The following is a 14,506-nucleotide window of genomic DNA, read 5'->3' as shown; positions in this document are numbered from 1 at the left end:
ATTATAGAAATCAGTGATGATACCCAGCCCTAGAGAGCAGCCTAGGCACGACAGAAGTGGATGTAGCTGTAATAGGAAAAGAACTGTTGCTAACTTTTCTGTTAAGTTAAGGCCTGATCCTTCTGAAATTCATAGCCAGTGCTCTGACACGGTGTCATCAATCTTTGAATGCTGAAAAAGCACAGTGTATCCAGAAAATACAGGGTGGGCCATATAAATGGCCCACCCTGTATATAGCGCCAAATCACAGCAACAGTTGCCTCAAAGTACTTTATAGTGCAAGATACCATCATATTTTGGTGAATATAGACGTAAACACATGAAATATTTCCTCTGCTTATTATGTCTGGCGTCAGTTCTCGATTTTTTGAGCATAATAGCTTGCTAAATCCCTGAATGAAAATGCATGTTAAAGGTAATAATCATTTCTAAATCATAAGGTAACTATCTTTACATATCTGTTTGAACAAGGCAAAATTCAATTAAAATTCACATATTAAAATTTACAGCCTCTCTTTAGCTTTAATGTCATAAGCATTCACGTCAGTAAGACTTGTCAGTGCCACCCTGGGTAAAGATGTCAAGGTGAGCTTTCTGACTCACAGACGTAAATGGCCTCCCATTGTGTTTCAAAACTGTCTTCATGTGGTGCTTTTTTATTCAAAGAGCCTTCAGAGACTTTACATCATTGCCAAAAATGGCACCAGATGCATATGGCATATGCACTCATTCTGAAGCGGTCCTTCATACGGTCTCCCCTCTCTAGACAATGAATTATGATGCAGACATGTAAAGCAAGCAAGGATCTGACTGAATCACTCACTTAAGCTTCAGATTAGCATACTTGAAATGGCTTTAAATTTATTACTACATCCAGCTTCACAGAAAAAAAAGCTTCCTATGCTTACATTTTGGCTCTACATTGTGTAAATAACCAGTGTAGTGAAATGTAATGAAATCCATCAATGAAATAAAATGACTCAAGCAATCCACTAATGTTAATGTCAAATGTGGTGGTCGGAGGGCCCGGTGGCGCCAGTGTCCGGCAGCCTCGCCTCAGTCAGTGCGCTCTAGGGCAGCTGCGGCTACAGTGTAGCCAGTGTGTGAATGTGTGTGTGAATGGGTGGATGACTGAATGTAGTGTAAAGCGCTTTGGGGTCCATAGAGACTAAGTAAAGCGCTATACAAATACAGGCCTTTTTTTTAACCATTTAATAAATGAGAGTCCACAGAGACATAATTTAGATACCCAAAACTAACAAAGTAGCTACACAAAGTCAGGTTTATCCATTAAAGCTGATTTTACTTTTCTGTTTATTTTTGAACTTCTTAGTTTTCATTTTTTAAAATGTTTGGTCTTTTTTCACTATGATGATTTTCCCTCATCACCACATTCAAACATTCTCATTTCTTGTATGCTTATGATTATGGTCATGATTCTTGTTGAATCCCTAGCTATTACTGTTCCAGTGACACTGGCTGGCGATACCCTGTTAACCAACAGCTTTTAGCACAAGGAATATTTCCCGAAACGATTGCATGTGGTTGCTCAAGACGTCTGGCAGTCGATGTGAAATCGACAGCTAAAGACTCAGTAATAGGGACCTAGAGATTGTTTAAGTGAGTATTTTTTTCTGGAGGTCACCATGGGATTGCTAGCTGGTCTTCAGGCCTATGTGACTAGGTTTTTTTCCTGTTAGCTTCCAAACTGAAGGTAAGAAATAAAGTCATAACATGCTTAAAACTAGCTTAAATAGCTACTACAGACTATGTACAAAAGAAAACATAAGAATATGGAGAATAAAGCTAAAGCATAAGTGCCTTATAACTGAATTATGTCTAAACAGAGATGTACCTGTTAGAAAAGAAGACCGACTGTGCAGATGGTTTATGGGAATTTACCATTTGGCTTACTTGATCCTTAGCCCCAGTTAAACCTTTTCTGATTATTATTGCTAGGTTAAAGTCTTAGTGGATAATGTTTGGATCTTCAGAGTCAAAAGAGATGGCAATGTTAGTTTTGTACTGTCTCAGTGTGGAGTGTCCTTTGGTTTCACAGTGAAGAGCCACCCTCAATTTATCACACCCTCTTTCAAAACACTAAAACACTTTAAGACAGAGGACTGAAGTGAACTACTATGCGAGAACTATTTCTATCATTGAAATTTATGGCTTCCACAATTTGAACACAGTTCAGCTTTTACATCTCTAGTCTGTCCTACTGGTGTTAGGGAAAAGTGTTAAAAGGTTACTTTAATTAAACAATCTTCTTTATATCTGGACATGTTGGAATTGTGTAACTAACTTCATAATATTCATTCTTTTACATTTATATTTTCTGTCAAACTGGGGCCTAACATGGAGGCTACATTAGCTTTAGAAAGCTGCAAATGTAATTTTAATGATTTTGTCCATTTTATATTAAAGAAAACAGTGAATACTCAGTAGCTGATATATAGACTCACGAATCCACACGTTGCATGGTTCTGTCATTCTGCACCATTTTGGCTTTGATGAATACACCACAAGATTTTAGAAAATTAACTTACAGTTTGATATTTATGTCCAGTGCTCAGAGCAGAAGTAATTATCTGGTTAATAGTTGTGTAATTCTGGCAGGTGAACCAACTGTGGGTCAGCGTTTAAAACCTCCCCACGTGTTAATATGTTGTGGTATTTTCCCCCATTTTAGATTTCTTTTCACTCAGTTACAGAATGGTAAATGGCCTGTATTTGTATAGCGCTTTACTTGGTCCCTAAGGGCCCCAAAGCGCTTTACACATTCAGTCATCCACCCATTCACACATGCATTCACACACTGGTGATGGCAAGCTACATTGTAGCCACATCCACCCTGGGGTGCACTGACAGAGGCCGGACACTGGCGCCACCGGGCCCTCTGACCACCACCAGTAGGCAACGGGTGAAGTAAATAACCGAGACTGTCCAAACCGGGGCTCGAACCCGGCAACCTTCGGGCAACCTTCTGATTACAAGACGAACTGCCAAATCTTGAGCCACGGTCAAGATTGTGTTCATTGCAATGGCTGCCGACAAATCACAAAAGAAAATCGGTGTCGATATTCCAGAAATAAAATCATTTGTGTGGCTTAAATGCTCATTGTTGGCTGGTTTTTTGCTGCAGACAGGAAGGAAAAAATCTGTCTGTGACATCATTTCTTGACACACATATTCTCTAAAGGTGTGAAAGCTTGTGCTGGTGCTCACAAACACCAGCTACTATCTATGTGTGCTGTTGCTGTTTATATATTGCAGTTATCTGGGCATTATCGACTTAGTATTTCAGCAGCAGTAATAGATAAATGTTGTGGGTTCTGAGGAGAGTCTTATAGCAGAAAGCCGCCAAGATTAAGCAGCATTACACACATAATGGAAATGTCTGATATACACTCAGTGCATATGCTCCTTTATCGGGTCAGTAAAATATTTAACAGGCCTGGTTCTCTCTGTGTTGCCAGATTTTGTATTTTGGTTTTTCTTTGTTTCTGTTCCCCCTGATCTTTGGTTGTTTTACCTTCTGTCTTTGTGGTTGAGGAACTGTAAGCAGCGACCCCAGAACTGTGTATATTTGCAGTAACATGACTCAGGAAAGGTGATTTAGTGCTTCATTTATTATCTCTTGTTGCGGAGGACACACTGAAGCATCTCTTATGAACATGAAGGAGGTAATGCAGTCCCACAATTCATAACATCAATTAATACTCAACAGTAAATCACAAAAAGTGTTGCAAGTCGTGCCACTCTGCCGCTGAGGTTTTGAACCTTCAGCAGCAGGTAACATTAAACCCACAGGTGTACCTTGAACATTGAAAAATTTGAAAAAGCAGTTGCTCCCTAAACCTAATAATTGGTTGGGCTTCAGTCAAGCGTTTATGATAACTGTCAGTGAGTCTTTCCTCTGACTGTGAAGGAACTATGGCCCACTTTTCTTTGCACATTTCTTTTAAGTCACACTGGTTTTCAAGCAGGAATAAACCGTTTAAAGTTACACCAAAGCATCTTAATTGGATATAACTCCGGACTTTGACTAGACCACTCCAAAAGATGAATTTTGTTTTATTTTTTTTAGCCATTCATGTGTTTTGGTGTACTACATGTACTTGAGCTGTCAGACATTCTCCCTCAGGATGTTGTGGTAGAAAGAAGAACTCTTAATCTCAGCAGGTTATCCTGAAGCAGCAAAGCAGACCCAGACCACCACACCACCATGTTTGACTGTTGGTATGATCTCCTTTTTATGAAATGCTATGTTAGTTTTATGCCAGATGTAACGAGACTCAAACCTTCCAAAAAGTTCAACTTTTTGCCAACTATTTTCCCCAAAGTCTTGGGGTTCCTCAAGATGATCAGCAAATGTGAGACAAGCTTTTTTGTTCTTTTTATCTCATGGATACCATTTTTGTCCAGTGAACACTCAGTCTAACTGAGACTGAGAATTTCCAAGCATAATTGTGGTTGGTCACAGTTAACTCATAATTTAACAAGACTGGGGCTATTTCACAGGGTGAGGTAGGTTTGAATAGCCGCTTTTCTTTAAAAAGTCTTGATGCATGCTCAATCATCCAGGTAAGTAAATCCTAAAAGGTTGATTCTGTTCATCTGGACGTAGCGTTTTCAGTGGGAGAAACGTTTCATCACTCATCCAAGTGACTTCTTCAGTCTCAGCTGATTGCACGTTTCCCCAACCTTATAAACAGTACATTGCACAATGATACTTGATAATTAGACATCAGGGAAACCAAATAACCTCTGGCTAAATGGATGGCACAACACAGAAGAGCTATCTCGTCAGGCCAGGACTCTGCAGTCTATTTACACCTACAGGCCAGTGGACACTCTTTCAATGATGAGGATGTACACATCCTGAATGGGGAGAAACCCTGGTTTGAGTGCAGAGTCAAGGAGGCCATTTACGTGAAAAGGGAAAGACCATCTCTGAATCGAGGAGGGGGCCTAAGCGTACATCTTTCGCCATCTTAAAATGCTGTGATTGTAGCCATTCCCCAACTCGCTGTGAATGGTACTCATGGCCATTGATCAGTGGTCTTTGATCAGTGGTTGTTGATCAATGGTCATGACGATTTGCATATTAATGATCAACCTTTTAGGATTTCCTTTAAAACCTGAAATGATCCTTTAAAAACTGCACTTTGAATTTACTTGGGTATCTTTGACTAATATTATAATTTGCTGATCTACATATGAAAAGTTTACAATAATAGCCATAGCTTCATTAATCATTAAGCATGATCATTAATCAAGTTCAACTTTAGTCACAAAAAGCCCAAATAAATGGCAGGATTTACACTGGATCATCTCTACATGAAGGTAGAGAAGGAAAGAAGATACGACGAACAAATAATCTAGAAATAAATATGAAATCTTTTTTACTTTGACCTTGTGAGAACCTATGGACTAAACACATCTTTTTTTTTTTGACTATTTCATTTATTTTTCAGCTTCTGCAATTCCCTGAATGTTTCTACCTGTTTCTCATTTCCCAATCATCGCTATAGTCTTTTCCTTCTTTGACAGATTATCTGTGGTTTTTCTCTTCTCAGTATTTGGTACTTTTGTTGTCATTTGTATTCTCTGTGAAACTTCTTATAGGTTCTTGCTTTGTACTGTATGTGAGTCTGTGCTTGTGTGCCAGTGTTTCCAAATATGATTTCAAATATCCAGTTATTTAAGCTCCTGTTTTGTTGACAAAGCAGCTCTCCAGTCACTAACATTCGTGTATAATCAGTCTCGGCTGGCAGTTTTGTAGCATTACTCTAAAATTCTACACTTCCTACAAACTCAAATGCCATTAAAATACAGCTTCACTGAGATGAAAGCCATCTCCACAAATCAGATTAATGAGCACAGTCGTAGTTCTGAAAAAAAAAAGCTGGAGGTTTGTTTCTTGCTCGCAGCTGTTTTCCTCCACCTGAGTTGACCACATTCCTAAAGGAGGAGCATTTCCAATGCCAGCACGTTTTACAGTTCATAATGGTTGTTATGGCCTCGTATTTGGGTGTATTTGAGTTTCTCCGACTTGTTAGTTTTGTTGATATTTGTAAAAAAATAAAATAAAATACATTGAATATATAGAGCACTTAGTAGCTGTGTGGTTAGTAAAATGTTCTTTTTGTAGTAGTTTAGAAGCTTAGTTAGAGACTCATTTGATCACATTTCCTGCTGCAGAAGTTCACGATTGATTATGGAACTTCTTTTGTTGATATTAACAGACTTCCTCACTGAGATTTGGTTCACACTGTGGAACAGGCCTTTCTAGAAAGAGTGGTCGAGTAACACAGGATGTTATGTCTAGATTTCTACTGGAGCTGCGACATGACACTTACCAGATCGACTCCTTGACAGAGTCATTCTGCTCAGAGGGCCCGAGCAGGCTCTTATTTCTAAGTGATGAATGACGCTTTAGGGAAAGGAAGCTGCAATATATCACCTAACTGACATACAAGCAAAATCAATAAAACCTTACTCAGTGGAGGTCACAGCTGCACTGACAAATTACACACAGTAATTTATATATACAGGTTAATGTGTGTGTGTGCATGTGTGTCTTTAAATGCATAATAATTAATGAATATGGAATACATTTTTAACACATGGGAACAAATGGATGCATGCCTGTTGTTCAATAGTAGCGTTCATATAAATATAAATACATAAATAAATATATCTATATATAGATATATAGATAGATAACTTTATAGATATATATGGAAGGAAGGTCAGCTGTTTTTTGACTTTTCTTGCTAACAGAGGCAAAAGATTACTGGAGGTAACAGGAGGACAACTCCAGACTGCTTCACTGTCACTAATGACAGGCTCATGTCGTGCAATTTTACAATGCCCAAAACATGCTGTAGCATGTTAAGGGGGAATAGTTTGTAAGCTGTCAGTGAAAGCATGCAGTAACATCTATTAATACCCACCTATGAGACCTTGCATACTAATTCCCACTGACTGCAAAGTCAAAGCGTTGGGCTTTAATCACAAGTGTCATTTACAGTCTTGTTAGCTCAGCTTAGTAACTGTTTTCTCACTCAGCTCCGGCATGTCACTGATTATGGTTTCATTAAAAAAAATAATAAGTGTAGCAGGCACCCCATCATGAACAATGAAATTGCTGTTGTGATGTTCATAATAAGCTATATTTCCATGGAGAAATGTGGGAGAATATGGGGACGGCAGTGGCAGACTGGCACCGAAGCAGAGTAAACATCGCTGCTGATGAGCTGAGAGGGTGCCATCAGTGGGGCTGCGATCAGCCTGTGTTTGTGTGTCATTGTGTGGGTGTTTTTCTGTGTTAACATTTGTAGAATCTACCTGTGTTATTGGCATCATATGTGGTATTGGACAGTCATCCCACTAGGATTACAAGAAGACAAGCAGGAGAAACTGCAGGTCACTGGGGTGGTGTAAAGTGGGGATTCGTCCTTTTTAGATATGCTGTGTTTATCCAGCTTTGGCTAAAGCACCTTCTGAAGTTTGTATAACACAGCAAGGTGTCCGTGTGTGCAGAGAGAAGATTAACAGGCGCATTTGCACAACAATACATTTCTTTGCCTTTTCTTTGATCTCAGATCACGGGGTGAGGGGAAATGCATTTGGAGCACTTCGACAGAAGTGACAGCTTTTGCTGTTTCCTCTGCTCAGGCAATGCATAAATATGGTGTTAAAATGATTCATGTTAATGTTCACTCACTGCCTTGATATGAAAGCTCTTTGGTCCTATTTTAGCAACCAGAGGAAACATGATAATTGGAGGAAAGGGTGCTGACTGGTCATGCCTGAATGAACTGCCTGACCAGGCTCACATAGTAGTAGTAAACCATTTGAAGAGCCTGTTTTAACCTTCTTTAACTTGCAGCATCTCTCATCCAAATATCTGCCACACATCTTGTCAAACCTCTGCAGCACTCACACAGTTTCATATAATACATGATGAGAGTACTCAAATCTGCCAGTGGATAACATCAGGCATTAGTTCAAGCAGACCACAAAGTCAAGCACAGCACCAATCTCAACAGGTGAGCTCATCTCAACACCAAGCCATTGGCCGGTGGGTCCATCCAATCCAAATCTCAGATAGGGCACAATATTTAAGCTGCTGCACCCTGCCCACAGTTGTTGCTGCCCATCTGCGATCCACTCTGAAACACAAATCCACCCCAGCTCCTCCTTTCATGTTTTTCTGACTTAATATCATTTAGTACTCTGTTTACTACTAGGTTTTTGCAGCTTTTAGTGATATTATTTTTCTGTTTAAATGCTGTTTCACTTAAGGTCCACATCTACTTCTCTAAGGGTGTGTTGTTTGGGTTTTGCCTTCTGTCTTCAGAAGAATAAACACAGTCTGATGCTAAAAGATTTTGGCACTAAAGGCTCTTTGAAATCAGCCTAAACTGGAAAATACAGATAATTTAGGGAGCCAGTCGGTAGCCCGGACTTCCAACAGTATGATTAGGATGTGAAAACTTCAGCAGAAAACAATAGTTGCTTCCATCAAACTTCTCCATAAGACAGACTTAAGTAATTAAAAGATATTCAACTAACTAATTAGTTCCCACCATTTAACTAACAAAAACTCCAAAGTTTCTGACCTACACATTTGAAGTGATATTCTTGATTTTTGCATTTATTAGTATTTTAAATTAGCCATTAAATCATAACTGTCATGGTCCTGGGCCGTGTTGGCCCAGTATTCTTAGTTCTCTTGTATTTTTGTATTCAGTTCCCTGTTTAGGTTCTGTTTCCTGAGTTGCCCTGTTATGTTGTTCCCTGTGTGCTTTCCCTTTGTGACTCTCACCCCCTGTGTGCCCCTCTGTGTATTCATGAGCCCTTGTCCCCTTTCGTGTTTTATTCCATGTTTTCCCCAGCCTGTTATGTCTGTGTTCTCCCTGTGCTCTCTCCTCCTGTCTGAACCTCTGTACTTCCTGTTTGACTCTGCCCGTCTCCCGTCAGTGTTATGTTCACCCCGCCCTGTCTCGTTATGGTTATCTGTGTCAGCTGTGTTCCCCGTGTGTTCCCACTTTCCTCGTTAACCCTCTGTGTATTTCTGTCTGCGTCTCCCTCTGTTCGGCGTCGCGTTCTCCCTCATGTTGTGTGTTATTCTCCCCGTGGTTCCTGGTACATCTCATGTTTAGTTTTTCCAGTTTAGTTCAGTACTGTTTTGTGTTTCACCATTAAGCCAGCATTAAAACTGTGATCTGTAAGTTTATCCCTGTGTCTGTGAGTCTGCATCTTGGGTCCTTCTCCTGCCTGCCACACAACGAATCATGACAGAAGAACGCGACCACGAACTGGACCCAGCAGCTCACAACCCCTCCGCGGACCTCCAGGAAGACTTGGTCTACACGGTGGAATACCACTGTGAGGAATGGGCGACGCTGCCTAGAGGCGAATACCGGGAGACTGTAGCCGTCCGTCTTCAGCGGATGGTGTCCGGGCTCCCGTGGCTATTCGGCGCGCTGCGCCCCCACATCCGGGACTTTCTTGTGTCCGCCGTGGGCATCCGCCCGGGGCAGCTGTCCCAGAAAGAACCGGAAACGGTCAGGATCGGGACCATGGGGCTCACCACCGTTACGCCGCCTGTTCGCTTCTCATCGGCTTCTACATCTTCGCCACCGCCTGTCTACACTACGTGGCGCACGGAGATGCCAGAGGCCAGCGACTTCGGTGAAGAGGAGCAGCAGCAGGTGTTACGGGCGTATCGGGAGGACGAGCTCCGTTGGAAGCCCTGGCTTATCACCGAGGAGGAGCTCTCGTCAGCTGTCCCACCACAGACCGACCACCCACCCTCGCCGCCACGATCGGGCTACTCGTCTCCTGCTTCCTGCCTGGCACGGATGTGGTCTGAGGGCGAGGAGCCGGTCGCCACGGAAGGCCAGGCTGAGCCCACGGCCGCCCCTAAGAGGAAACGGCGTTCCCGCCGCTGTCGCGCACCGCCACGGCCCGTTCTGCCCTCCACTGAGCAACACGAGGTGGCTGTGGGGGGCGCGGATTCCGACCTCGAGGAGCGGCAGCAACTGGAGGAAGAGCTACGAGAGGAGCCATGGCTCGCTCCCCCCTACGATGAGGTTTTCCGCGGGACACGGCTAGCCCTTGGGGGCCCCCGGAGTTGCCTGGGACTCCCGCCTGCCACTCCGCTTACTACCGCCTCCTCAGCCGCTGCGACGCCTCAGGAGCCTCCATCTCCCACGTCTACGGGGCCCACGGCCAAAAGAAAACGGCGTTCGCGTCGCCACCGCATCGTCCGACGCTCGGAGGTGAGTGAAACTGTCCAGTCGCTCCAAGTTACCTCTGAGCGGAAGGCATGTGAGGAGGCTACGGACTTAGCCGGTGAGGTGGCTAGCAATGAGCCATTCACCGAGCCGCAGGCCAGAGACAGTTCCGCTCCCGCTTCACTCAACCCGGCAGGGACCACAGACTCGATTCACAGACTGACAAGGTTTCCCACTGCCTTTGGTTTTAATAACGGTAGGGAGGTGTTTCCTTTGGTGTCTCTTTCCGTGTCTGCAGTTCCAACTAAATCTGAGTTGCCTGTGGTTTCTCTCTTCCCTCCTGAGCCGGCCCTGCTCCTCCATCAGTCACTGAATGAAGGCAACGAAAGCATAGCTAGTGCTCCGGTGTGCCCAGCTACACTTGCTTTTCACGAACCAGAGACTGTGAACACTGGTCATGAACCCCTAGCATGTTACCAAGATGCACACATAACAGCAGATCACGGTGACCAGGACACTGTAATGTCACAACACGTCTCCTGTCTCCCCATAGGTAATAAACCAGGTGGTTCTGAACTGTTTTGCTCCAGCACCATAACCACCACTCAGGAGATGGAAGCTGGGGTCAGGCTTTATGTGACACCATTTTCTCCTGCCTCTATGAACTCGTCACTAGATAGGGTTTTGGCCCCGAACAATGTCGTAACCACCCTCTCTCAGCCTGAAGTGTCACCTGCTTCAGTTAATGGTTCACGTACCGTTTCACCTGTATCTGTCTCTCCACTCAATAGGGTTAGCACTCTGAAGCCACAGATCACTGCAGGTACGGGTTCCAACAAACACATCCATCCAACACACCACAGTCATGCTACCACGGTGCCATTGGTTAGGTCCATATCTGTGTATTTACCGTTTTTCCAGGAGTCAGCTCCTGATGATCTAAGCTTTGTTTTTGTGGATCGAGTGGTGGTTCTTGTTTTCCGTATGGTCGAACCAGCTCCTCTGAGCCGCACACTACCACCGGTTGAGTCCAACCAGCTTATGTTGACCTCTCCTAGGACTACACAGACTGGGCTAGTAACCTCTGAGCCACTTTGGACTGATGCAGACTTTGGGAACCTAATGAATGCTGGCTCAGAACTGGTGGTCCCTACCACTGTCCACTTCATGGTTTCTTGTGTTAAGATGTTAAGCCCTATAGACTGTTTTTTACCTGCTCTCTCTCTCTGGGTTTGTGCCTCAGCAGCCTGTGTTTCCTCAGCTCCTAGTCCAGCCAGGGGCCTTCATAACTGTTTGTCCTGCGTCTGCTGTTGGACTCCCAGGTGTGCCTATCCGGCACCCTGCGGTGACGCCACCGCTTCGCGTCACGTCAGCTGGAGGGCCCGAGGGGCCCGTTCAGCCTCCTGTCTCCGCTGGAGGGTCCGAGGGGCCCGTTCAGCCTCCTGTCTCCGCTGGAGGGTCCGAGGGGCCCGTTCAGCCTCCTGTCTCCGCTGGAGGGTCCGAGGGGCCCGTTCAGCCTCCATCAGCCTCTGCAGCTCCGCCTGGTCCAGCCTCAGCCTCAGAGTCTTCGTCCTCGTCTGGCCCCGCCTCAGAGTCTTCGTCCTCGTCTGGCCCCGCCTCAGAGTCCTCGTCCTCGTCTGGCCCAGCCTCTGAGTCTCCTGCCTCGACTGGTCCCGCCTCGACTGGTCCTGTGCCCACCGGGCCTCGGCCAGTGCGCCTGACACTGGAGAGCCGCCGCTGCCTTCCGCGCGGCCGGCCCCCTGAACTGCTCCGTCGTCTCCTTCGTCGCCGCCGCTGCCTTCCGCGCGGCCGGCCTCCGGACCAGCTCTGTCACCGGTGCCACCCGCCCGGTCGGCCCCCCGACCGTGTGACCCGTGAACTTTTGTGCCGGTGGGCTCTGGGTCGGCCCCCTGAACTTTATTTGAACTATGGTCTTGTGCTCCTGTGTTTTCTGCTGTTCGTTTTTGTTTTTTGTTCCGAGCCCTCCGTCCTGGGCCCCCGCCGCCCGCCCTGGATCGTTTTCTGTTTGGTTTTTGTTTTCCTGTGTTTGGGCTGTCTGGAGCCTGCCCTTGTGGGGTGGGGGGGGGGGGGGGGGGGGGGGGGTGATGTCATGGTCCTGGGCCGTGTTGGCCCAGTATTCTTAGTTCTCTTGTATTTTTGTATTCAGTTCCCTGTTTAGGTTCTGTTTCCTGAGTTGCCCTGTTATGTTGTTCCCTGTGTGCTTTCCCTTTGTGACTCTCACCCCCTGTGTGCCCCTCTATGTATTCATGAGCCCTTGTCCCCTTTCGTGTTTTATTCCATGTTTTCCCCAGCCTGTTATGTCTGTGTTCTCCCCGTGCTCTCTCCTCCTGTCTGAACCTCTGTACTTCCTGCTTGACTCTGCCCGTCTCCCGTCAGTGTTATGTTCACCCCGCCCTGTCTCGTTATGGTTATCTGTGTCAGCTGTGTTCCCCGTGTGTTCCCACTTTCCTCGTTAACCCTCTGTGTATTTCTGTCTGCGTCTCCCTCTGTTCGGCGTCGCGTTCTCCCTCATGTTGTGTGTTATTCTCCCCGTGGTTCCTGGTACATCTCATGTTTAGTTTTTCCAGTTTAGTTCAGTACTGTTTTGTGTTTCACCATTAAGCCAGCATTAAAACTGTGATCTGTAAGTTTATCCCCGTGTCTGTGAGTCTGCATCTTGGGTCCTTCTCCTGCCTGCCACACAACGAATCATGACAATAACTTCATGTTTGTTATTGTATTATTGAGTAAAATACCTATTCCTCTTTTTGCCAATTGTCATAAAACCTAAAAGCAGCCTGGTTTATAAAAATGTGACAGTAATAGGCTGTAGCAGTGCATTAAAACTGGTTAAATGTGTAAATGTGTAGTGTCTGCCAGGCAGATGTTTCTTCCAAATGTTCCCCAGTAAAGAGAACATTAATGAAAAGGTGTTTTTGCTGCATGAGAGACAATGACCACTTTTAAATAAAAATCACAGCAAAGTGCTGAAAAGAAGAAAATGAGCTACTGAATATTCAGCAGTATAAGAGAGAAGACTTTGACTCCACATGACTGAATTAGAAACCTCAGGAGTAAAATTTCCTTGAATGCTGGTAATAACTCTATTTTGAATTCTGTGTGACCCTCTGGCTTAACTCTCTTAATCTGTCGCATTTCAGATAACAAAATAAAAAATAAATCAAGTCCACATTTGGCTACTTAAGTTGATGACTGAACAGGCTCTTTCATTTATAGAATTGAGGCTGGCTTTTAGACAAGCTGGAATCAATAGCTCAGCAAGGGCACTTGTCCAAAATGCACCACATGCAGTCAGTCTTCTGTGGTTTAATAAACAGCCAAATGAGGCCGTAGGTTCTGTTTACATTAGGCTTTTGAGTCAGCTTTTCTTTTTTGTTGTCCCACAGGCGGTTTGTCTGAGTGCCGTCACTTGACTTACTTTGAAAGCTTTAATCATTTTCACTGAATACACACAAATTTCACAAACCTCCCAAAAATTTGTTGTTGATGGGAAAATAATTAGCTAGGCTTGTTGACTTGAATAGCTGCTTGCCAGAGAGACTCACTCACATCTTTTTGAAGTCAAACACAGTGTATTCTGGCCAGTCGATGTAACACACCACACGGCCAGGGACCTCAGCCGTGTTGGAATAGTAGTACTGAGGAAAAGCCAGGAGCAGAGCCAGAACCCAGATCACACCCACCACCACCTTGGTCTCTGTGGAGGACATGCGCTGCTGCAGAGGGTGGATGATGGCCATGTACCTGCAGGGACACAAATGCTTCATGGTTTACATGAAAGAAGAATATAGGACAGAATAAAGAGCTTTACAGATAGAAGATTTTTTTTTTTTTTAGCATGGGATCACAAGTTATTTAAGTCCTTGACGTGGGCAAAGAGTAAAAACACTCACAGAAATAGAGTTTCTTGAGAGTAACTTGAACATGACCTCTGGGATGTGAATATTCACACGTACTTGCCCACTCAGCACCAGTAAAAACATGACCTTTTTTCTTTCATATTTACAGGTTGAAAATCACATGACGTTTTCATTTGTTCAAAAATTATTTAGACTTTGAAGATGATTTTTTTCTGCACGGGATCGTGAAACTATGCTCCCTAGAGAGTAGGGCTGCTACGATTAGTGGTCTAGTCACGATTACGTCGACAATCAAAATCATTGACGACTGATTTTATAGTCGACGCGTCGATTGAAGCTTTGTAAGATCACAAAAGACGCATGAATAAGTAG

The 14,506-nt window shown here is 44.3% G+C and overlaps 1 protein-coding gene and 1 long non-coding RNA gene across 2 annotated transcripts in view; both read right to left on the bottom strand.

The window, feature by feature from the left end:
- LOC309718802 overlaps window positions 1-14,506 on the bottom strand; it is a 120,920-nt gene that overhangs the window by 80,626 nt on the left and 25,788 nt on the right. The gene's annotated exons all lie outside the window — the stretch shown is intronic.
- The window catches only part of tacr1a (tachykinin receptor 1a), a 53,591-nt gene that overhangs the window by 19,371 nt on the left and 19,714 nt on the right, over window positions 1-14,506 (bottom strand). Inside the window, exon 2 of the mRNA XM_082554362.1 lies at window positions 13,824-14,018. Within this exon, the coding sequence (XP_082410488.1) occupies window positions 13,824-14,018 (195 nt within the window). The remainder of the gene's footprint in view (window positions 1-13,823; window positions 14,019-14,506) is intronic.

Source organism: Aulonocara stuartgranti (assembly GCF_965226115.1).
Source record: "Aulonocara stuartgranti genome assembly, chromosome: 12".
Classification (NCBI taxonomy): Eukaryota; Metazoa; Chordata; class Actinopteri; order Cichliformes; family Cichlidae; genus Aulonocara; species Aulonocara stuartgranti.
Note: the sequence above shows the minus strand (reverse complement) of the source record. Positions and strands in the feature narration are given on the sequence as shown.